Here is a 26,591-nt window from a genome sequence, read left to right as displayed (position 1 = left end):
CCTTGAGAAAACTGGACAGTTGCTAGCGAAACTGGTAGGTGTTATTATATGAACATATATAGTAATTAAAAAAACCTATGGCCACATAAACAATAATAAGTCTTATATTTCATTTGGAACTGTTCATTCATGTAACCAATACAACTTCAATTGCTTATCTTTTTATTTAAACTATTTCTTTAAATAAATAAATATGGAAATTGTAGTAGAAAGCAGAACCCATAATGGGTGACTTCAAAACATGAGCTCAAACATCATCTCAGGTGCTTACATAATTTTGTGTAAAAAAAAAGTTCTAAGTTCAAATCTAGTTGCCAACTAGAGGAACCAGTCAAAAAAAAGCTTAGAAAGGTGGAGTAGTTAGTCAAATTTATAGCACAGTATTCATAGTCCCTCCATAGTGCAACTGGAGAAATGTTAGGACAATGCACCCTTCGACTGGAAAAAAAATTTTTGTTTGATTTTCATCATGCTGAAAGTTTTTCTACTTGGTTATACTTATAAATTAAAGGTGCCAAGAAATTACATTCTTGGTTTAATCCTTTATCCAAGTGTAAGCAAACCAAATTTGAGTGTGAAGTAATTTCTGGACTAGGCAACTCATATATAGAGCTAATGACTTCACATCAATTGCCTTAGTATCCCATGATGCAATGCACATATCCTTACGGACATGTATAATCCTGTGCATTATGGGAAGGGTCACTACCCAGACCGGTTTCGACTTTTATTGAAGTCTCATCAGTGGGAGTCAGACCCAGAAGTGATACCAAGGTTGAAGTAATGCAGAAGTGATATTTCCATATACAAGTAGCCAAAAGGTGTCGCACCTTATTACTGAAATACTCTGGATTATTATTATATATGTCCATAAGGATATGTGCTTTGCATTATGGGATAATAAGGCAAGCGATGTGAAGTCATTAGACTCTATATATGAGTTGCCCAGTCGTGAAAGTACTTCACGTGCAATCTTTGTTTGTTTACACTTGGATAAAGGATTGAACCAGGAATATAATTTCTTGGTACCTTTAATTTATGACTCTCATCATGACAAAAGGGATCTTTACAAGTATGTTATTCATACAAAAAGAAGTAGCAGTTTTTTTTTTTTTTGTTGTTGTTTTTCAACAAGAAACTTGGGTTTTTATCTGTGATGGTTAAGTCCATTGGTTTTTCTGGAGAGGTCCTTAAATGCTGTGAGCTACCAGAATGTGTTGGCTGATCACCTACACACTATCATGGCCTTTGTGCATCCTAAAGCCAATGGTCTGTTTCAGAATGACAATGTGGGATTTCTAAGTGTTCTTAGTAACCCACAAAACATTTTTACTACTACCTTCATGACAATTATCTATACTCTCTCAAAAAACCTTCACATGATTTTCATTTAGCATTTCTTTTCCCCACTATAACTTAGGTTTCCTACACTGTTGCTCTATATTCTCTAATAGTACATGCTGACTCACTAGAGAAAACTACTAATATCTACTATCCTGATCAAGTCACTTTAGGAACAATCTGGTCTGCCTACTATGGGCAGACAGGAAGATCTGTTAACATCTGCCTGGAAGAATATAAAAAATACATTCACTACCATTATTATGGCAAGTCAGGACTGGCAGACCATGCTTTGGACACCCCCCCCCCCTTCACGCTGGATTAAATGGAAGAAAACTAATGTGCCATTTAGAAGTCATTACAGATCCAAAAGATTATTTTTTGAGTCAGCCATGGCTATGAAGAATTCTCCTAGCCTGCATAAATATGAGTGCATTAATTTTCCAAAAATTTGGAAGACTGTTATCCTAAGAGCAACTCCCATATAGCATAACTTTTATTTTTATTTGTACATTAGAGGATGCCAAATTAGGACTTTAGATCTTTTTATCTGTTACAAATGTATTGTTTCACTTACTTATTGTCACATATACATGCTGTGCTGTGCTCTGATGATGCTGATTTGAAATTCAGCATATAAGCAAGTTAATATAAAATAGTTTGTTTGGTGTTGGTTAATACCATTAAAAATGAGTCATGAATAACCTTCAACATCTAAGCAGGAAATTGCTGTTAGACTTCTTTTCATAGAGTATTAAAACTTCCTGTGGTCAACATGAAGTTCTTATTTTTACAACTTTGCAGACTACCACTTTCTTTCTTTGCTGAGACAATCTGCCAGTTGGCAGTTTAATGGCTAAGTGGTTCCACTTTTCACCAAACAGATTGTGAGATTGAATATGAGCATGAATATTGTAAATGTCTTTAGGTTGCAGATGAATTAGTCCAGTATGAGCACCACTACACAATGTTTGGTCTACAGAGAAGGTTTTCTGTATTATCTAATCCACAGCCACCCATGGTACTAACTGTATTATAGCTTTACAACCTTTTGTGGTAGAATTTTTTTAAAACTTTTCAAAATGAAAAGTTTGAAAAGAAGCGAACGTTTCACTTTTCAATGTGATACTCATTTTTATCCTGCTCAACTAGCTGAGGATTGCTTCCTATTTCAAATTCCCTGTATACTACTGTATCTTTCTATGGCTGATCAAGAACAGCAAATCAAAAGGACATGGAACTTCAGAAAAGCCAACTGGACAAGGTTTACTCAAACCTCGGAGAGCCCCTGTCAAGATGAACCTGTCTCTGGAAACCTCGACAGAAAATTACAAATCCCTACTTCACACATCAGTAAAGCTGCCAAAGCAACAATACCAAGAGGCAAGCGGAAAAATACCTGCATACCATACTGGAAAGATCACAATATTGATTCAATGATTACAGAAAGAGACAATATCAACGAACAATTCAGAATTAATAAAACTTATGAATACAGAAAGAAATTAATGGACATAACACACAAAATAGAGCAGGAAATTTGGAAGTGCAAACAAGAGAAATGGGAGGAGCTTTGCAGTAACCTGGACCCAAGAAAAGACAGCCAACACGGGAACATTATTAGAATCCTAGACAACAATATCAAAAAAGGGAATCAACAGAAAACAAACTTCATCATAAATGCTGGGAAACAAGCTATTACAGATCAGGAAATTGCAAACACACTGGCATAAACCTATTCAAACAACTCCAAACTTCAGTATAACAGAGAAGACAAGACTCTCAATAAACTCACAAGTAAAATACTAAAACAAGCAAGAACGTACCAAACTAATGACATCTTCTCCGAAGAATTTACACTAAGTGAACTAAATTCATTAATCGAGAAAACTGCACCTAATAAATCTCCTGGTAATGATCTTATCTTTGGTCATATGGTCAAACACCTTGGCAAAAATGCCAAAGAACAACTTCTGGACATTCTCAATACTTCTTGGCAAACAGGTAAACTTCCAAAAGAATGGAAAAAATCAGTTATTGCCCATCCTGAAACCTGACAAAAATGCTGCAGAATGTCAAAGCTATAGACCTATCGCATTAACTAGCATACTTTGTAAAATTACTGAAAGAATCATACACTCCAGGCTTATGCACTGGCTGACAAAAAATAAGAAAATCAACTACTACCAAACTGCCTATAGAACTTGTCATTCGACAACCGATCAATTATTTCACTTCTGCCAAACAATAATAGACTCATTTCAGGAAAAACCAACAAAAAAGACAACTGCCATATTCCTTGATATGACTGCTGCTTTCGATCGTGTTCGGATCAAAAAATTAATACAAACAGTACATGATATTGGAATTAGAGGAAACGCTTTAATCTGGATTGCTGATTTCATTAGAGGAAGAAAGATCAAAGTCAGAATCAATGCAGCAATATCAAAAGAGCAGAGAACCTGGGCTGGTACCTTACAGAAGACACAAAAGTAACTTGCTATGCAGATGATATAGCCATCTGGCACACTAGTGCTAAAATCAAAGAATCAGAGGAGATTCTAAACAAATCCATGAGAGGATTAGAAAAATGGTCAGATGAACTTAAACTCAAAATCAACCCAGACAAAACAAAACTAAGCACCTTTAATACAGACAGGAAAAATAGACATTCCTACAATCCCAAAGTCATGATCACAACAAGCTAATTGAAAAAGTCACAAATCTAAAATACCTTGGTATTACGCTTGATCAGGAATTACGTTTTGCACAACACATCTCTAACACTTCCAACAAAACTCTAAAAAAATTAAATATACAAAATATAAGCAAAAGCATCCAAGATTATCATTGGTGCAGTCTCATCCACTAACAACATCAGAGCCCAACAGGAATGTGGGCTTGACCTGCTGGAGGACAGACGAAAATTTGCCACCATAAAATTCATAAATAATATCAGAAGCTACCAAAACGATCATATCTCCCTAAAAACTTATGAACACTGGAATCAAAAATGCAGACTCAAAGATCATCAACTTTACAATATGATGACACTATCAGGAAAGAAATAGGTTTTGATCAGCTAAATGTCCACATAAACAAAGAACCTCTATTTTCCAGTCCATTACCTTCAAATACTTCCATAAATCTAAACCTTACCAAACTCTGTACAAAAAAAAAAACCAAAAGAAATGCTCAAAGAAAAAGGCCTAAATACTATCAACATATAATGATAGTATTTAGGCCTAGTAATGATAGTATACAGACAGCAATATGATTAATGGAGGCGCTGGTGTTCTCCTTCTACTCCCGAAAGGTGAAAACTTTCAATAAAAGTTGGATCTGGGAGAATAGCTTCCAATTTTACCAGCGAACTCTACGCAATAAATAAAGCACTCGAAGCCTACTTGAAACTATCATCATCTCAACAATCTGAAGGAATTATAATTTACAGTGACTCAAGATCAGCTATGGAGGCAATCAAAAATGGCAATACCATGCTCACACAAGACATCCATAAACTCTTAAATCAACTAAAGTGTTTAGGAAAAAGTTGTGGATTCCTGCTCATGTAGGCATTGATTACAATGAAGCTGCTGATAAATTAGCAAGAGGCCAGAGAACTCAACCAAGAAACTCACATGATAACTCTTGCTGATGCCAATGCACTAGCAAAAGCTAAACTAATTCCACTGAAATCAGTGATACAACATCAAATTCCGAAATCAGTGCTGACAGAAAGACCTCCACCATGATAGCAAGACTATGAACAGGACATTATAGAGGAATGAAGATCAATACAGATGATACGAGAACACATAGAAACTGCAACAACTGCCAGAATACTGAACTGACACCCCTCACATCTTTACCTGTCCAGCAATTACAGCAGCCTTGCAAGAAATAGATCCTAATCTTGAACAACAGCTCTATACAAACAAAATCATCGATATAGCCAAAGCAGTACAAGGAGCACATGGAAACATCCAAGACTCTTCAAAGGACAAGACAACAACAACTATTGTACCTTGAACAAATCTGAAGACATCACTATCACTAATAACATAATTGATAGCCTATTAATCATTAACGTTAAAATATTGTGTTAATAATAACTGGTCCATGTCCCGCAGAAATCTAGCAAGTATTTCCCATCATTATTAGATATACCTTTCTACCCAATTTTTTTTTTTTTTCAAAATTTTTACACAATAGTAATATTACAGCACAAAAAAATTGCAGAGAATCTCTAGAGAAAGAAACACAGATTGTCAGCTCTAACTTTTCCCTAGGTACATAATAACTGAAGAGGCTGTTCATGATGTTAGACATTCAGCCTAACAAAAATGGCCAGCCAGTCTACGATCATATCTCCCTAAAAACTTATGAACACTGGAATCAAAAATGCAGACTCAAAGATCATCAACTTTACAATATGATGACACTATCAGGAAAGAAATAGGTTTTGATCAGCTAAATGTCCACATAAACAAAGAACCTCTATTTTCCAGTCCATTACATTCATGACTCTTTTCCCTGATACTTAATATACTTCTTCCAGTAATAATCTGCATAAAATTCTTTATCAACAGTTATGCCAAAACAGATGTTCCATATTGCATTTCTAAGTTAAAAACACTAATGTAAACTTACCATATAATCCTTTCCTTGCTGGATTTACAAGAGATAAATCATTACAGGGGGATCCACCAATGACCAGATCTATGGGACATAACCTAGCCACCTAAGCAAACAAAATCATTTTTTTTTTTTTAAGCAAAACAATTCTGATTTGAACAATGTTCCTAGTGATTACTGCACTGATTTTTTAATAAATAAATAAATAACTGGAAAGACCAGTCTGAAAAAAAGATATATTAATGTAAATAAGATTTCATTCTGTCTACAGCGTAAAAGCAAACAGAACTTACTTTCATATTCAAAAAAAACTAAAATCGCATATCTGTCATATTAAATTTATCAAACAGGCTTTGGCATTTGAATCAAAATTATAACAGAACTTGTAAATATTGTTTATTTTACTACTTATTACTACAGTCATCTCTGGTACAGGTCAGTAAGTAAGTAAGATTTTTATCCTCAATTAAAATCTAGTTTTTGACTGCACAATTCAAAATCAAGTGTGGGACTCATAACAACACTAGTTAAGACAGAAGAGATGAAATAGTGGCAGATCCACCTCCACTTTTGTCTAAGCAATGGCAAGAGATTGTAATAATCTTCTGTGACAAAGTGGGCAGTCTAGATTATTCTGAAGACCACTTATTGGTGGCCTGAACTGATATAGTGATAGAATGATAGAGTTTTCCTCGTTAGTGTCACCAGAATTCAGGACATGGTTCGACTGAGCACTTACTCTGTTCTGCCATTTGTGACATCTCTTTTATGTTCCTCTAGGTGTAATTCAATGGATTTTTCCGTCTGGCCAAAATAAGGCATGCTGTAGTTGCACCAAATATGGCAAATGCTGGGATATTTCAGGTTGTTATGTTTATGCTTGGGCATACTGAGCAAGAAATGAAGTTTAGGTAGAGGAGTGAAAGAAGTCTGGATGTTACATTTTTTAAGAACTTTGGCTAATTTTAGCAAAATGGAACTGATATGTGGTAGGGATATGTAGACTTTTTCACTATTTCCATCTTCAATATGGCAAGGAGGTTGATTAAATAGCAGCTTATTAACTGTTTGTTTTGAATAACCATCTTGCTGTAAGGTTGTAAGAAGAAATTAAAGTTCTTTGTTAATATCTTCTTCTTCACAGAGGAGGGATCGAGTATGTTTGCCTAGTATAGAAATAATGCCAAGTTTTTGAGGTGGATAATGATGGGACTGTGCATGGCGATATCAACTGGTGTGAGTTGGTTTCCTGTAAATAGATATTTTTAATTTTTTCAGATACATGAGTGAGTTTGACATTCAGGAACGGAAGAGAGCCATCAATCTCTAATTCTGCAGTAAACTGGATTTTGGGTGTTGACCACATATACCACCTCAACCGTCAACCCTTATGTTGACTGTTGAGTAGTCTAGGTCAGTGGTGGCAAACCTATGGCATGCGTGCCAGAGGTGGCACGCCCGAGAATTTTGCTGGCACGTCAACGATTTACATGTGATATCCTTTTATACGCTTATAAATTATTCAGCCTTTTTTTTTAATTGTTACAATACGTACAAGTTAAATTTTGTTTTACAGGAAAGAGCAGCTATGAAGACATGAATTTGATTGGTGCGGTATTAACAAAAGATCACGTGACCCAAAGACAAATGGAACCGACAATTTTTGAGTTGCAATGCTAATTCTCTTCAACTGAATTCCATAACATCTGCAACTGTCATAACAACATTCACTATATACAGGGTGTCTCAAAAAAATGTATACACACTTCAACAGCTGATAACTCACTTAATTTTGCAGCTTTAACGGATTTGAAATAATGGCTGAAACCAGACTAAGCTTTGAGGAAAGAAAATTTATCCTAAAATGCTACTGAAAGTATGAAAACGTAGTGGAAGTGTAAAGACGGTTTAGAAGAGAATTTCAACGAGATCCACCTACAAGACTTACTATCACTCGAATTAGAGATAAATTTGAAGAAGATGGAACTGTTCAAAATGTCCATAAGCACCATTCAGGAAGACCACGAACAGCTACGAGGCCTGCAACAGAAGAAAGGTTGATTGAAACGTATAGTCAGAGTTCAAGAAAATCTGTGCGACAAGCGTCTCGTAAGATAGCAGTATCAAAATCAAGTGTCCATCGCATGTTGAAGGGCAGTCATTGGAAAAGTTACATTCCAAGAAGAGTACACACTCTCAACAAAGATGATCCAGATAGGAGAATGCAGTTTTGTGAGTGGTACTTGGAAAAATGTGAAGAGAATGCACAATTTCCAAGACGAATTGTGTGGAGTGATGAGACCACATTTAAATTAAATGGATCAATTAACCAGAACAATTGCACTTACTGGGCACCTGAGAATCTGCATGTTATGGAGGAACATCATGTAAATTTACCAGGAGTGACAGTGTGGTGCGACTTATCAGCACACGGATTAATTGGACCATTCTTTTTCGATGGTACTGTAACTGGTGCCAATTACTTGAACTTGTTACATGAAGCTGTCATGCCACATATTCAAGAGGACTTTGAGGATGAGGACTTTTATTTTCAACAAGATGGGGCACCCTCACACTACCATCGAGATGTGAGGGCTTATCTTGATGAGACTCTACCCAACAGATGGATTGGAAGAAGAGGTTCTGTAGAATACCCCCCGCATTCACCAGACCTTATGCCAATGGACTTCTTCTTATGGGGATTTATCAAGGATAAAGTTTACACTTCAAAACTGGCAACAGTCGACGATGTGAAAGCAGCAATCGAAAGAGAATGTGCCCAGCTACAAGACAAAATGATGCTCAGTGTTTGCAATTCCATTGCTGCACGTTATCAGTGGTCCCTGGACCAGAACGGTCATCAGTTTGAATAGAGACGTTGAGGGATGAAAAGTACATTAATGTGGTGTACTTTACAATGTGAAAGTTAACTGCCTTATAATAAATGCCAACTTTATGATCATTCAAAGTGTGTATACATTTTTTTGAGACACCCTGTATTTCTTAGTTTTAAGACATTCACGATGGGGGTGTCGTTTATCGTTCCAACAGAACTTCTCATTACCAGCAGGCTCAACTCACACAAAGTTTCAACCCATGATTGGTTTTTATTGCCTTGTTCGCGTTTGAGCTGGAAGGAGAACTCACAAGCATTATATGGCATGTTTCAATTCGTGGTAGAATTTTATTTGAAGTTAGCCTCTGTGATCTGTCATAATGACATCGAGAATTTCAAATGCAATCAAACAAACACTTATTTCATGTAATTGAAAAATTGGACAATAGTTTTAGTTAGATACTGTGTTTCCGGTGCAACATATGGTTTTGCTTTCCTATACAGCATAGTTTCTGTGAGAGGGGTACATGTGATTCATTACTTAGGTGCCGTTTTTATTCCAGCTGTCTCTAACTGTACTATTTGTTGAGAAATATATTACACAGACTGCAAAAGCCTCTGTACCTTATTCAGGGACACAATAAAACTTTTTTTTTTCTTGCATCTACAGTATATAATGTCAACATGCCCTTCCCAACAGCTATATATAATGGTTGTTGGGGAGAGCGTGTTGTTTTCTGTGTGGGAGGTATATAAGCAAAACCTTTAAATGTCTTTTTTCGTAAAGTGAAATCAGGGGTGCCAGTTATATTTGATGGTAAGTGTTTGCCGACAAGTCGACATCCTTCTGCTGCTTCCCCTGTTCCGCTGACTTCAACGGTGAGTTAGAATGCATAAATATTTTTCTCACTACAGTTTTTTTTTTTTTTTCAAACCAACATCATTAAAATCAATTTAATAATGTAATAATCAATTTTAATACTGAATAATAATATAAATTTTTGGTGATCAGAATGGGATATGTCAATGAAACTTACCAGAAGTTAATTTAATGATGTTGGCCTGAGGAAACTACAATATTGTAGCATTAGTTCTGTGATTGATAACTAATTTAAATGCGTACTTTTATATTTGTCGACATGCTACACTGTATACATTAAGCGTATTAATACTCTTTATGATTATGCCATAATTAATTATTAAGTTATTTACTAAAATAAATAGCCAAAAGGCTTCACATCGGCAATACAAAATTATATAAATTAAGTGGATATTAAATCCAACATTATTTCAAAGCAGACTACAGAAACTATAGACGTTTCTTGCGAAATTTGACCATAGATCTTACGGGAATACACTTGCCAAATTTCCCACAAAAATTCTATAGTTACTGTAGTCGGCTTTGAAATAATGTTGGATTTAATATCCACTTAATTTATATAATATTAATATTTATGTTAGTTTAATGAATGAACTTTAAAAAAATGGGAACAGTATTTATGAGTAAGTTTGTTGGGACTGAGAATACAGTAAGAATAAATAAAAATACAGTCTCTATAGAAAAAGAATTGAGAATCACTGATCCTTAGGATTCCCTGACTTTTCTCTTTTCTAATCGCACGTGCATTCATTATGCATTTCGCACCGCGAATCTGCCAGTAGGCAGAAATAAGCAGCGGCAAGTGCATTATCGTTGCGTATGTGCACTGTTTTGTTTTTGCTACTGTAAATGGGAATTATAAAGATAATTTAATTTAGGCATATAATAAAAATGTTGATTTTTTTGAAACTATAAAAAATGCATTTGATTTAAGTTGTGAATTATTTTGTTACAGTTCTACTGAACATGGCTGGCGAAAATAAAAAACGAAAATGATCACAGTCAAGCAGCAGAGAGTTCCAAAGCTGGTGGACTGAAGAGTATGGCATGATTAATAAAGACAATAAAGCAATATGCGTTTTATGTTCCGGGATAGTTGTGTGCAGAACGTCGTCAGTAAAATGGCATTATGAGACAAACCATAAATCGCTCCTTGAGAAAAGCAAGGACAAACAGAAAGAATTTATTGATCGGGCAATTAAAAAGAGGAATATCCAATCAACAAATCTAATGAAATTTATTGGCAGTCATTCGAATATAACTGCTGCTAGTTTTTTTGCCTCAAATGTAATTGCTAAACACGGGAAACCTTTTAGTAATGGGGAATATATAAAAGAAGCATGGTTAAAATGCACACCAGTTCTCTTTGAAGATTTTGAAAACAAGGAAAAAATTATTCAAAGAATAAAAGATATGCCTTTGGCTAGAAACACGGTGAAAGATAGAATCATAGAAATGGCTAAAAATATAACTCATCAGCAAAAAACAGATATAAAATCTTCTGGTTTAATTTCTCTTTGTCTTGATGAGAGTACTGACATAACTGGATCAGCTTGTTTAGCAATTTTTATTCGTTATTGTGTTGGGAATAACATCAAAGAAGAATTGATAAGTTTAACATCATTAGCAACAACAAACAAAAGGAATAGATATATGCAATGCAGTTGTAAATGCACTTGCTGAAAGAGATATAGATCCCTCCAAAATTGTATCAGTAACTATTGATGGTGCTCGCAGTATGACTGGAGAGGAAAATGGGTTCATCAATTTATTTACCAAATATATTGGACATTCAGTTCTGGGTTTTTATTGTATTATACATTAGCAGGTTCTATGCACAAAGGCTAGTTTCAAGCCACTGGAAGATATTATGAGCATTGTAACAAAATTGGTCAATTTTATATCAGCACACGCTTTAAATAAATGAAAATTTATAGAATTATTATTAAGTGAGGTATACTCGGTGTACAATGGTTTACTTATGTACAACAACATCCGATGGTTAAGTCAAGAGAAAGTTCTTCAAAGATTTGTTGAGTGTTTAGATGAAGTCAGACTTTTTTTACATAATGAGAAAATCATTGAAAAATACAATCAATTAATGAATGTCAAATGGCTTTCGAAAGTAATGTTTTTTACTGATTTGTGTTTACATTTCAATGAATTAAATGTTAAACTGCAAGGTGTTAACAAGACAATTATTGTCATGTATGATTTAATCAAAGCATTCGAATTTAAATTACCAATTTTTAATTGTGATGTCATTTCCAATACCTTCCGATATTTTCCAAATACAAAAAGAGTCTTTGCAGATCTAGAATCCCACGAAAAAACAGATCAAGTTAAATTGACAAAAGAGTTTTCTACAGTTATTCAGTCGATAATCAACAAATTTTTTTCAAGATATACGCAGTTCAGGCAATTTGCAGAGACATCAAAATTTATTTTGCATCATGACACAACATCAACAGATAAACTCAATTTGGAGATTTTCGAGTCGCTGAATTTGGAAGATATAGAAATGCAACTAATCGATTTTCAATCTAGTTCTATATGGAAACAAAAGTTTGTCGATTTGAGAAATGACTTCGAAATAATAAAAAATGATCGATTATTTGGGGCAATTAAAAAGAATGCAGAAGAGGAAATATTGAGAACTTGGAATGCCATTCCTGAAACCTTTTGTTGTTTACAAAAACTAGCAATGGCTATATTATCAATTTTCTCCTCTACGTATGCTTGTAAGTCATTATTTTTTTAAATGAATTTTATAAGACAGTTTAAGAAATAGAATGACTGATGAACCTAGTTCCGCGTGTATATTACTAAAAATGACAAAATATGAACCTGATATAGAGCATTTGGCATCTGGTGAAGAACAAGCTGGATTCAGGCCAAATAGAGGCTGTCAGGATCAGATCTTCACTTTACGACAAATAGTCGAGAAAGCATGGGAATATAACAAAGATCTGTATTAAGTTTTGTCGATTTGGAAAAGGCATATGACAAGGTGCCAAGAGAGAAGCTATTCAATATGCTGCAGTTATATGGTGTCAATGGGGCATTATATCAAGCAATACTTAGTCTTTATTTGAGTTGTAAGTCAGCAGTTAGAATTGAAGGAAGTACAGGAAGATGGTTTAATGTTAAATCTGGTGTGAGACAAGGATGTACATTGTCCCTCTGTTATTCATTATCTATATGGATCACATTATGAAGGAAAGTGGTATTAAACATGATATCAAAATTGGAGATGTTAATGTCAGCTCTTTGCTTTATGCGGAAGATGTTATACTTCTAAATAAATCTACTACAAGTCTGCAAGATTCTCTGACTAAATTGCATAGCTGTTGTAATAGATATGGCATGAAGGGCAGCAATAAAAAGACAAAGACAATGAAAATAGGCAGAATCATTGAAAATGTCAACTGCGTTGTGAATGGAGAACCTGTGGAACAAGTAAAACATTTCAGCTACTTAGGAACGATTTTTACTGAAGATGGTAAATTAAATATAGAAATAGACAACAGAATCAGCAAAGCTGGTATGGTGGGAAGTCAATTGAATAAATTCATATAGAATAAGACAGAAATTAGTCGGAACACTAAATTAGGTGTATACAAGACAGTGTTCAAACCAGTTTTAACTTATGGATATGAGAGCTGGGTCAGAAGTGAAACACTTGACCAAAGACTAGAGACCACAGATATGAGAGTCCTGAGAAAGACTATAGGTGTGAACAGATGCCATCAATGGCAATATTATATTAAAAACGAGGATATTAAAAAAGAACTTGACATTGTCAACATCCAGGAATGCATTAGCAAAGCTAATCGCATGTGGTATGGTCACTTAAACAGAATGGGAGAGGAAAGATTAGCAAAACAAGTGTTCTCTGCCAGGTTGGCAGCAAAACGACCCAGAGGAAGACCAAGATATAGGTGGATTGATATGTACAAAGTGCCTTAGACGATAAAAATATAAGATCTGATAATGTTGGAGTCTTGACAAGTAACAGACTGATTTGGAGGAAAATTGTAGATAGGAAGTTAGTAATGATGTAATTTTTTTCATGTAGTACTATCATATCCTGTACACCCCTTGAGGGTACATGGCAGGAATTTGATGATGATGATGACACATTATATATATCAGTGGCATTGTGTGCCCATTTCGGTTGTCTGAGCTGTCATAGCTTATGCAACCCAATCTACAAAATTCGCATCAGTTTGACCATGCAATTTTATTTTTTAATCAATGTATAAACGTTTTTAGAGTGTGTAGCACATCAGTGCTTCATCTTAATTGGTCTAATGCAATTAATTATAGGATAACTTTGAATACTTTAATTTATCAATTAATTGCAACCAAATCTGCTCACAGTTGGGGGGGGGGGATAATGTGTTTGTTTTAAGATACTGTATATTAGAAAACAATAATGAAGGAGAATGCTATATTTGATTCTTGTATTTGAATTATTCAAAGATTTAAAATTTGGAAGAGGAAGCTTACCTTCTTCGACTACAATACTGTTTCCCATTGTAAATATGGGCAAAAAACTTATAAATTTATCAAAAATTATATATTAAAAACTTCATCATCATCATCATCTTCATCAAATTCCTGCCATGTACCCTCAAGGAAATGTACAGGAAATGACAGTACTACATGAAAAATTTACATCATTACTAATTTCCTATCTACAATTTTCCTCCAAATCAGTCTGTTACTTGTCAAGACTCCAACATTATCAGATCTTATATTTCTATCGTCTAAGGCACTTTGTACCGTATTAATCCACCTATATCTTGATCTTCCTCTGGGTCGTTTTCCTCCCAAACTGGCAGAGAACACTTGTTTTGCTAATCTTTCCTCTCCCATTCTATTTAAATGCCACCTGAGATTAGCTCTGCTAACGCATTCCTGGATGCTGACAATGTCAAGTTCTTTCCTAATATCCTCATTTTTAATATGATATTGCCATTGATGCCATCTGTTCACGCCTCTAATCTTTCTCAGGACTCTCATATCTGCGGTCTCTAGTCTTTGGTCAAGTATTTTACTTCTGACCCAGCTCTCAGATCCATAAGTTAAAACTGGTTTGAACACTGTCTTGTATACAGCTAATTTCTCTCTAATTCCATATGAATTTATTCAATCGACTTCCCACCATACCAGCTCTGCTGATTCCGTTGTCTAGTTCTATATTTAATTTACCATCTTCAGTAAAAATTGTGCCTAAGTAGTTGAAATGTTTTACTTGTTCCACAGGTTCTCCATTCACAACACAGTTGACATTTTCAATGATTCTGCCTATTTTCATTGTCTTTGTCTTTTTATTGCTGACCTCCATACCATATCTATTACAACAGCTATTCAATTTAGTCAGAGAATCTTACAGACTTGTAGCGGATTTATTTAGAAGTTCAACATCATCTGCATAAAGCAAAGAGTGACATTAACATCTCCAATTTTGATATCAGGTTTAATACCACTTTTCTTCATAATGTGATCCATATAGATAATGAATAACAGAGGGGACAATGTACATCCTTGTCTCACACCAGATTTAACATTAAACCATCTTCCTGTACTTCCTTCAATTCTAACTGCTGACTTACAACTCAAATAAAGACTAAGTATTGCTTGATATAATGCCCCATTGACACCATATAACTGCAGCGTATTGAATAGCTTCTCTCTTGGCACCTTGTCATATGCCTTTTCCAAATCGACAAAATTTAAATACAGATCTTTGTTATATTCCCATGCTTTCTCGACTATTTGTCGTAAAGTGAAGATCTGATCCTGACAGCCTCTATTTGGCCTGAATCCAGCTTGTTCTTCACCAAGCTTTTCTTCCACAATTCTTCTCAACCATTTCTCAAGTATACTTGCATAGATCTTGCCAGGAACACTCAGTAGGGAAATACCTCTGTAATTCTCACATTCAGTTTTATTTCCCTTTTTATATATGGGTACTATGAGAGCTCTACTCCAATCATCGGGAATTCGTCCCTTAGTCCAGGCTTTCTGAACTATGCAGTGCAGCCACTGTAAGACTTTTATACCACCATATTTCAGCATTTCTGGTCGAATATCATCTACTCCTGCTGCCTTTCCACTCAAGCCTTTGATAGCTTTTTCTACTTCAAGTATGGATATGTATTCCTGACTGCATGCCTGGTCAGTGTTTTTTACCACTGTGCCTATATTCACTGCTTGTTTCATTTAGCAGTTTTTCAAAGTAATTACTCCATACTTCAAGGATATCTTTTTCTCCTGTTTTCATGTCACCTTTATTATCTCTAACTCCTTTTACAGCACTCTTTCCTCCATTCCTAAGCTTCTTCAACAACCTCCAGAATAATTTGCCACATTCTTGATATTTATTTTCTATATTCTTGACAAAGTCCTACCATGACTTTTGTTTAGCTAGTTTTACACACTGTTTAGCTTTCTTACATTTGTCTCTGTATTCTGTAAGAGTAAAAGCTGACTTATTTGCCAGGAACTTTTGATATGCTTTCTTCTTTTCCTTCACTGCCTCTTTAACTTCCTGTGTCCACCAGGGAGTTCTGATTTTTTTATCCTTGCACACAACCTCACCACATGCCTTTCTGGCAGAATCAATCAATGTTTTAATCAGAGTTTGCCACTGAATCTCCAAGGTTAGATTCCTGTTCTCAAACTCTTTCATTTTCTTTTCAATAATCTTTCTGTATTTTAGTCTACAGTTCACATCTGAGAGCTGCTCAACTTTTATTCGCTTTAAAACTTTCTTACATGTTATTCTTTTCAATATGAAATTCAATTTTATCCTGCTCAAGACTAAATAGTGATCACTTCCAATTTCAAATCCTCTGTACACTCTGGTGTCCTGCACCAGGGAGAGAACATCACTATCAACAATAACATAGTCAATGAGAGTTTTCTTATTCCTAGCCTCTTCTCTCCATGTGAATTTGTGCACATTTTTATGTTGGAACATGGTGTTAGTAATAACCAGTCCATGTTCTGAGCAGAAATCCAACAGATATTTGCCATTATTATTAGCTTTGCTCTTTTCTCCAAATTTTCCCAATATATTTTTGTATGTCTCACAATCATTTCCTACTCTGCTATTTAGATCCCCAACGAGGACCAACTTTTCCTTTTTCATTGTGTCGGGTGCTTTTTCTAAAGCGTCAAAAAATTCCTCCACTTCTACCTTAGTAGAACCTTCTGTGGGACCATAGGCACAAATAAGTCTCATTGTCCAGTTCCCCATTCTCATATTTGCCCACATTACTCTACTTGAGACTGACTGCCATTCAAGAAGATTAGCCTCGTATTTTGTGTTGAATACTATGGCTACTCCTTCTTTTCCTTGATATTTAATATCAAGGAAAAGAAGGAGTAGCCATAGTATAAAAACTTGTCTATATTATATATAAAAATGTACCTACCACGTCAGTTCACACTTCACACATGCAAAACAGATGAAACTCAGAAAACAAAAACAGCAACTGATGACAAATGGGATTGGTTGACAAAATAACCAATCCAATCATAGCCTCTAGATGATATTGTCTCAGAGCTCACCCTGCTTCACCTTCTGAGAGGTTTAAAACTACTAGAAAGTTAAGAATTTGATCTGCTGGGCACCATCTGTACATCTTTTTAAAGGGCTTAAAGGTGTATGTATTTTGAACGCACAGCTGGGCGATTAACGTGAATATGATGCAATGTTTATGCATCAAAATGTGTCCTCTTTATGAAGCATTAGTATATTGTGTTTAATTTTAGGAATCACGCAAAGTCTGGAAACAATTAAGGGAGCCTTTAACAGGAATAAATGCAAAAATATACTATCGGTGATATTGCTATTTGGTGGATGAGCACTGCACACCTAGCACACCCAGAATATCTACTCCTGGTGTATATATATATATATATATATATAAATAGAAAAAACCTTAGTGCCCATAATAAATAAATAATAATATAAAATAAATAAATAATATAAAATAATATATATATGGCCCCGCCTACTCCCTATACGGGAACAACATAAGTGTTAGCTGATAATATATATATATACATATATATAGCATTTTTCAAACCACTTCAAAGGTCCAATCTACGTCGTTTCAATTGGACCTTTGAAGTGGTTTGAAAAATGCTAGTAGTGTAAATGCAAAAAAAAATTCACTTAATTAAGACTCACCTCAGCATCTGTTATGTCTTCAATTCTTCCTAGATGGATAATATTAGTCTTATGCTGAACTATTGACACATTAACAGCATCCTGATCAATTTCACTGGCATAATATGCATCAATGTCGATGCCTAGTTGATCCAATACATACTTGCCTTAAATATACAAAAAATGTAACAAAAACAACAACAAATGATTAGTATATAAACAAATGCATAGTTACAAATATAGTTTTCTTGTTGAGAGGCTTATACGCTGGTTAAACATGATAACTAATATTTAAGGAATTGACAGCGTATACTAGAAATATAAATTAAATAAACTTTAATATATACTTTCCGATATTTTGGCAAACGTCATGTTGCCATCTTCTTGGGAACTTACTACAAAGACACGTGCACACAAGTACTAATAACAGCAAATGAGACTGAAGCTAGGAAGCTAACGTTTTCCTAAAGTCCTGATGGTGCCCCCTGGCGGGCTATATTGGTAGTTCTTGGCCTTTGGGCAGAAGTTTTTCTGATAAAAGTTTCCCAAATTTGGGGAAGTCTCATGCATCCAAATTTGTTGAGGTTTGGCATGTTCCTAAGGGCCGAGGCTGATTCCACGAATAGTCTTTCATACTTGAACTTGCTGCGGAGTATTACTGTGGCGAGTATCCAGAGCGTGGTCTACAAGCCCAGAGTGGCTGTACTGGTGAAATCGGATGTAATCCTTGTGTTCTGAGATTCTGATATTTGCTGTCCTGCCTGTTTGGCCAAAGTAGGACAATTTACAGCTGCAGGGGACCTGGTATACACCAGGTAGGTCTAGGGGAAGTGGTTGGTCTTTAGTGGAGCGGATAAGGGATGCCAGTTTTCTATGTGGTCCGTAACAAGTGGACAAGTCATGTTTTTTTAAGATTTTATTGATTTTTTCCGAGGTGCCTCGGATGTAGGGAATGGTGATGGATTTAGAGTAATCTTTTTTGTGAAGGGGGGGGGGGGGGGGGGGTTGTGGATAACTGGGTTAAGTATTTTTTGGATTTTTTGGAGGGGTAGCCATTGGCTGAGAAAGTGTCACGGATGTGATTTAGTTCAGTGGTTAGGGCATGATCATTTGAACAGATTATTTTTGCCCTGTCGAATAATGTCTTAATAACTCCATATTGTTGTGAGGGGGGGGGGGGGGTGATGGGATTGTTGGTGAATGTATCTGCCTGTATGGGTGGGTTTTCTATAAACTGAGAAAACCAAGGTTCCATCAGGTTGGCGGGTGACTAGTGTGTCTAGGAAAGGGAGGTTATTGTTTTCCTCTTTTTCCAGGGTGAACTTGATTCTAGGGTGTTGGTTGTTTAAGTGTGTTAGGAAGGAGAGGAGTGAATCCGGGCCATGTGGCCAAATAGCGAAAACATCATCAACATAGCGAAGCCATATGGTAGGTTTTTGTGGGGCTGAGTTTAAGGCTTTCTCTTCAAACGTCTCCATGAAGAAGTTGGCCAAGGGTGGGGAAAGTGGTGAACCCATGGCTGTCCCCTCTATCTGTTTGTAGAATTTTTCCTGCCAAACGAAAAAGCCTGAGTTCATTGTGAACTGAAATAGGGCTGAGATATTGGGAGGAAATTTTGCTTGGATTAGCTCTAAGGTTTCTTTGAGGGGGACATTCGTGAATAGGGAGGAGACATCAAAACTGACCATTATGTCATTATGTTGGAGTGTAAAGTTTTCTATACTGGCTTTGAAGTGGGCTGAGTTTTTTATGTGTGATGGTGTATTGCCAGTATAGTGTGAGAGCGCTTTGGCTAAATGCTTGGCTAGTTTGTAAGTGGGGGAATCAATGCCATCTACTATGGGACGTAATGGCACATTTTCTTTGTGTATTTATGGGAGCCCCTATACGCAGGGGGGGGGGGTCTAGAGGATTTAGTCTGTTGGTAATCTCCACAGGCCAAGAAGTGACCTTCTTAAGGAGCCTATGGAGTTTTCTAATTTGTGAGTTGGTGGGATTGTAATCAATGGGGAGGTATGTGGAACGATTCTGTCAGTTCCTTTTTCTAAAAGCCTCGAAAAATTCCTCCACATCTACCTTAGTAGAAGTGAAGGAATTTTTTGAGGTCCCACCTTCTGTGGGACCATAGGCACAAATAAGTCTCATTGTCCAGTTCCCCATTCTCATATTTGCCCACATTACATTTGCCCATATTACATATATAGTATATACCATCTAATGTACAACAGAAATATAAAAGCATATGTGTATATAACTTTACCCCATAGGAGCTAAAAAAAGAGGCAATGAATGGCGCCAAGTAGAGAACCACCTTACCAGCTTGGTTAGTAAAAAAGCACTGCTTGTTTATTGCAAAGGAAGAGGATCCAAATCCCATATAATGCATGGACGTATTGTAAAGTTCTCCTCTGGACAAGCCTACATAAATATACAAGGTGTTATCCAAAAGTTCAGAGAATTTGACCATAAAAAAAAATTACTTACCTTAACTCTTAGTTTCCACCATGTCCTTTGATTGAATTCTTGCATTTGTCTCTGTATTCTCTAGGAACAAAAGCTGACTTATTTGACAGGAACTTTTGATATGCCTTTCTTCTTTTCCTTCACTGCCTCTTTAACTTCCTGTGTCCACCATGGAGTTCTGATTTTTTTATCCTTGCAGACAAACTCACCAATGCCTCTCTGGTAGAATCAATCAATGTTTTCTTCAGAGTTTGCCACTGAATCTCCAAGGTTAGATTCCTGTTCTCAAACTCTTTCATTTTTTCTTCAATAATCTTTGTGTATTTTAGTCTACAGCTCACATCTGAGAGCTGCTCAACTTTTATTCGCTTTAAAACTTTCTTACATGTCATTCTTTTCAATATGAAATTCAATTTTATCCTGCTCAAGACTAAATAGTGATCACTTCCAATTTCAAATCCTCTGTACACTCTGGTGTCCTGCACCAGGGAGAAAACATCACTATCAACAATAACATAGTCAATGAGATTTTTCTTATTCCTAGCCTCTTCTCTCCATGTGAATTTGTGCACATTTTTATGTTGGAACATGGTGTTAGTAATAACCAGTCCATGTCCTGAGCAGAAATCCAACAGATATTTGCCATTATTATTAGCTTTGCTCTTTTCTCCAAATTTTCCCAAAATATTTTTATATGTCTCACAATCATTTCCTACTCTGCTATTTAGATCCCCAACAAGGACCAACTTTTCCTTTTTCATTCTGTCAGTTCCTTTTTCTAAAAGCCTCAAAAAATTCCTCCACTTCTACCTTAGTAGAACCTTCTGTGGGACCATAGGCACAAATAAGTCTCATTGTCCAGTTCCCCATTCTCATATTTGCCCACATTACTCTATTTGAGACTGACTGCCATTCAAGAAGATTAGCCTCGTATTATGTGTTGAATACTATGGCTACTCCTTCTTTTCCTTGATTGTCATTGCCTGAATATAACATTTTGTATTTATTGCTCAGAAAGATCTCACCAGTTTTTGTCTTTTTTGTTTCAGTCACCCCTATTATGTCGATCTGGTACTTATCTAATTCCTCAGCTAGCTCCATTTCTTTGCCACTCAGGCTTCTTATGTTGATAGTACCGATCTTTAACTCTGGTGATGTTGAGTTGGGGTTTGTTTTCAGATTTGTTCCAGTAGCTGACTTTTCGCTGTTCGCCTTGGATCCCTGGCGAAAACAACGGGGGCCTTGTTTAACTGGGCGACGCCCCAGCCAGCATGAAATTTTGTCATGTCGTACCATCATTTTTTATTTTGGTTTAACCAATAAGAATGCAATTTGGTCGGCTAAATCCCAAATTGCCAGCCCATCCTCGTTCGTTCAGTATCCAAGTAGATACCCAACAGGGTGCACCACGAGAAGGTGAGGATTGGACATTAGGTCAGAGGCCCTGTTCGGTTCTCTGCATTCCTTTAAAGGCTATGTGGAGGTTTCCTCTCAGTTATACAGCTTTGATCCTTAAGCACCCTAAGACAATATCAGGACTCTGAAATGTTGACTATGGAGAGAGGGTTAAGGAATATGGATTGCAAAGTTTGATGGAGGAAAATAGGGGATATGATAGAGACCTTGTTATCTTATCACGCATTATCTTATCATATGTTCCATATTATCTTCTTGTATGATATGATATAATATGAGGGGATTTTATTGGACGATCAAGAAGAGAACATAAAAAAGAGGAGTGAGAGGAGCAAAATTTTTACATTGAGAATTGTGGGTGAATGGAATGCATTACCAGAATATGTAAGTTAATGTAGGGAATGTTAAGAAGTTTAAGATTCAGTATGATAAATATGTTGTGAGTTGAATGAATCTTCCACAATGTGTCCTGTTGACGATATGCAGGGTATGATAAGATTAATTTTGTTTATTTTTTTTAAAATCACATACTCTTTATTCTTTGTACCTTACTATTTACATTACTTATGTATGTACATATCTGTATACAAGATACATTATGTGCATCCACATTGTCATTTTGTGAATATGAACAATGAAACAGTAAAATTCTACTGTTTACAACTTATGTGCTAAACATTATTAGATACTATTTACATATTATGTATTTACAACACATGTTATTATAATATTAATAATGATAAGATATAATAAGATAATATATAGATTAATAATAGTAACTATAAGTTAAGGGGATAAAAATCCCTTATTGTTTTTCAGCCAGTAAGCGAAACTAAGATTGAAAACTATGATCTGAACGTTTCATGCCGACGAGCTGTCGGCGGATCCAAGTGTAAGTGACCACTTGGTAGTGCCACACCAAGGCAACTCGTTGCAAAGGTGGAGCAAGCTCCCTCACTATTCTTGATATTTTCTCATCATGTAAAAACACACAGCTCCTAGGAGATGTAGAACTGCTTTACATTATGAGGAGAGGTCACTACACAGACCGGTTTCAACCTTTTTTTGAGGTCTCATCACCTTTCTGGCATTCGTACAGCAAAAGTATGCAAGTTCTTTTCACTTAAACTCTGATATTCTAGGTCTAGCTACTCACTGATAAGACCTCAAAAAAGGTTGAAACCGGTCTGGATAGTGACCTCTCCTCATAATGTAAAGCAGTACTACATCTCCTAGGAGTTGTGTGTTTTTACATTATGAGAAAATATCAAGAATAGTGAGGGAAACTTGCTCCACCTTTGCAATGAGTTGCCTTGGTGTGGCATTACCAAGTGGTCACTTACGCTTGGATCCGCCGACAGTTCGTCGGCATGAAACGTTCAGATTGTAGTTTCGCTTACTGACTGAAAAACAATAAGGGATTTTTATCCCCTTAGCTTATCAACCTCGCCAGAAAAATAGCCGTTTGGCTTTTCATCTTAGTTATAATAGTAACTATAATTGATAATTTACAGTTGCAACTGAATAAAAGTTACATTTTTACAGTACAGGAGGATGGTCTGAAAAGTTCTCGGCCTAACAATAAAAAAATGAATTTATAATTTCAAAATTATTTTTATTTTTCAACATAATCTCCCTTAAGACTAATACATTGATTCCAGCGATGCTCCAGTGCTATTATCCGGTCCTGCTAGTGTTTCTCAGTAAGATCTGCAAAATACCCCTCTACAGCTGCAATCACCTCTTGATTCGAAGAAAAATGCTGACTAGCGAGGAAGTTTTAGTTTTGGGAAGAGACAGAAGTCATAGGGAGCCAAATCTGGGGAATAGGGTGGATTTTCCAACAAGTTCATAGTGCAGATCCCTTAATTTTTCCATTGCCAAAACACCTTTGTGGGCAGGTGCATTGTTCTGATGAAAGATGATTTTTTCCTCTGCAAACCGGGTCTTTTCTCATGAATTTTTTCGTTTAGTCTGGTATCGGAATAATATTCCCGGTTATTGTTTTACCCTTTTCAAGATCATTAATAAACAAAATACACACGGATGCCATGACCTTTCCTGCTGATGGAACCGACTTTGTCTTCTTTGGCGCTGAACAACCAGCTTCTATCCGCTGTTTTGACTGCTGTTTGGATTCTGGTGTGTAATGGTGAATCAAAGTCTCATCCATAGTAATAAATCAACGCACAAAACCAGTTGTCTTCTTGTTAAAAAGCTCCAAGCGCTTCAGAGATTTTCATGTGAGTGTGTTTTTGATCTGCTGTGAGCAAGCGCAGCACCCATCTTGCACAAAGTTTTATCATTTGCAATTCTTCGCGCAAAATATATCCTATACGTTCTTTTGAAATGCCTATAGTCTCAGCAATTTCAGGCACTCTGTTGAAAATTGTTGAAAACAAAGGAGGAGCGTGTCCATAAACTTTTATCAACTTCAAATGAATTACTTTTGGTGTTAAACCTTCTTTTACAAAGAATTTTATAACTGCACGATACTCAATGTTATCCATTTCAAGGAATACAGACAACCTTTTGCTTCAGACGGCTACTTACAATTTCACATGGATGCATATGACAGATGTACTAATTTAGAAAAAAAAAATCTTGCCAATAGTGTTGCCATCTATGGTTGAGAACTTTTCAGACCACTCTCGTATATACAATAATAATTTAATTTCTTTATAATACACATAAACGTACATTAGTTATATATATATATATGTGTGTGTGTGTGTTGTGTGTTTACAAATTTTACTTTGAACCATTTATTTATTTATTTATTTTTAATGCATTTAAATGCTGGTTGTAATAAATGTTTTTTTTTTCTTTTTATTGATCCCAGTTGAGGTGTAATGTCTCAACTTGCAGCCTTTATTAAGCTTATCTATGGATGACACTGGTTAGTTATTGTTTATTGGTTTGATTACTATGTTGGAAGTAGACTGACATTTGATAGATTTGATATTTACCACAGTCGTAATCTAAGAAATTCACACAAGCACGCACACACGCGCACGCACGCACACACGCACACACACACACACACACACACACACACACACACACACACACACACACACAATAATTAGGAATGCCATGACACACTACTGAACTGAAAAGCCCTCAGCTAATATATTGCATTTCATTAAGCCTGTAAGATGTGTAGATAGACATCATTCTCGTTCATAGTAGTCCTTAGGGCTCTTTTTAGGGTACTGTAGTTAATATGGTTTCCGTTTTCAAAAGATAGTTTGCTTAGCATATATGGAATGTAGAAGCTCCGAAAGGTCTTTCTATAGCACTTATTATATATATTTATATAAGATACAAAAAAAATAGTTTCAGAGGGAAAAACCTTGCTGCATTCTATGAGAATGGCTAACTCACCTGGTTGACTTCCTAATAAGGAACTTTTTATACAATTTCTTTTTTTGAAAGAACTGCCTCTTTAACTTCCTGTGACCAGTAAGTGTGGGGTTCATATTTTTCCATACTTACAAATTAATGTCATCACATGTTATCCTGCATGAGTTGATCAATGTTTTCTTCAATGTTTGACATTCAGGTGTTAATATTTGGTTCTTCTTTTCAAACTATTAATTTTTTTTTAATTTTTATTTATTTATTATTATTTTTTGTCAATAATATTTGCATATCATTATTATTATTATTATCTGAGATCTCCAGAGAGTCAAGGACTCATCAAGAGAGGCTATAAATCACCCAAGCCAGCTATCATACCTTCCCTTAAATTCATTCACACTAGATACACTACCAACCCCCCTAAAGGCAAACTATAACACTCACTAATTGCTCTGTGAGAAAAAAACCTAGCCCTTTCTTGACTGCAAACAAACTTAACTTCCATGGATGCCCACGTGCTCTCTCCCCAAATTCCACATAATGAAAAATTTCATCAGACAATATCCTATTACACCAGTTAAGAAATTTATAGATCTCTATCATATTACCTCTCTTTCTCCTGTTAACCAGTCTGTAATCCACATACTCAAAATCTGTCCTCATCATCTAAATCCTATAATTCAGATATAATCTTTGTAACTCTTCTTTGCATCCCTTCCACAGCTTCTTTATCCCCTTGGAACCCAGGAGACCAAATCTGCGCACAATAATCCAGGTGTGGTCTTATGAAGGCCTTATAAAGAGGCAAAATGACTTCCTTATCCTTACATGTCAAGTTCAACATCACAATTATCTGAGTTGTATTTGCAACTTTTGCTATGTGACCTTTGAACTTCAAATTCCTATCCACCAATAATCCAAGATCTCTTGTCTCCTCAGTTTCTTGTAGCATAACCCTGCTAATCTAATATGACACTGGAATTCTCATCATCAAACCAAAGTGCATAACTTTACACTTACTAACATTAAACTGACAGCCATTTTCTTTTGTCCAAATTTCCAGCATATTCAAGTCATTTTGTAAGTGTTGAATATCACTAGCATTCCTGATTGCCTTGCCTATCTTCGCATCATTGACCCAATAATGGCTCAAGGAACTGAATCCTGAGGTACACCACTGGTCACTTTAAATCTGGCAGATTCACACCCATCATACCACTTTTTTGATATCAGTCTGTCTACCATCCACTTATCCAAGTCAAGTTTATATTCCAATCCAATATTCTCCAGTTTATGCAATAGCCTTTCGCGTGGTATCCTATCAAATGCCTTAGCAAAATCCAACATCATCATCATCATAGTGTATCCATTCCCTTTATCCAACTCAGCCATAACTTTGTTATAAAATATGAGCAAATTGCTAAAACATGATCTTCCTTGCCTCCTCAGTTTCTTGTAGCATAACC

At 35.8% G+C, this 26,591-nt stretch overlaps 1 protein-coding gene across 5 annotated transcripts in view; it reads right to left on the bottom strand.

Moving 5' to 3' along the window:
* The window catches only part of LOC150100806 (DNA (cytosine-5)-methyltransferase 3A-like), a 745,691-nt gene that overhangs the window by 239,160 nt on the left and 479,940 nt on the right, over nt 1–26,591 (bottom strand). For all 5 annotated transcript variants that reach the window (XM_090401182.1, XM_090401184.1, XM_090401186.1 and 2 more), the window contains 2 exons: nt 17,905–18,050; nt 5,995–6,085 (listed from right to left, as the gene is read on the bottom strand). In XM_090401182.1, the coding sequence (XP_090257308.1) occupies nt 5,995–6,085; nt 17,905–18,050 (237 nt within the window). The remainder of the gene's footprint in view (nt 1–5,994; nt 6,086–17,904; nt 18,051–26,591) is intronic.

The sequence above is a fragment of the Typopeltis vanoorti genome, chromosome 12, assembly GCF_054136105.1.
Source record: "Typopeltis vanoorti isolate ZY-2024b chromosome 12, IOZ_Tvanoo_1.0, whole genome shotgun sequence".
NCBI lineage: Eukaryota > Metazoa > Arthropoda > Arachnida > Uropygi > Thelyphonidae > Typopeltis > Typopeltis vanoorti.
Note: the sequence above shows the minus strand (reverse complement) of the source record. Positions and strands in the feature narration are given on the sequence as shown.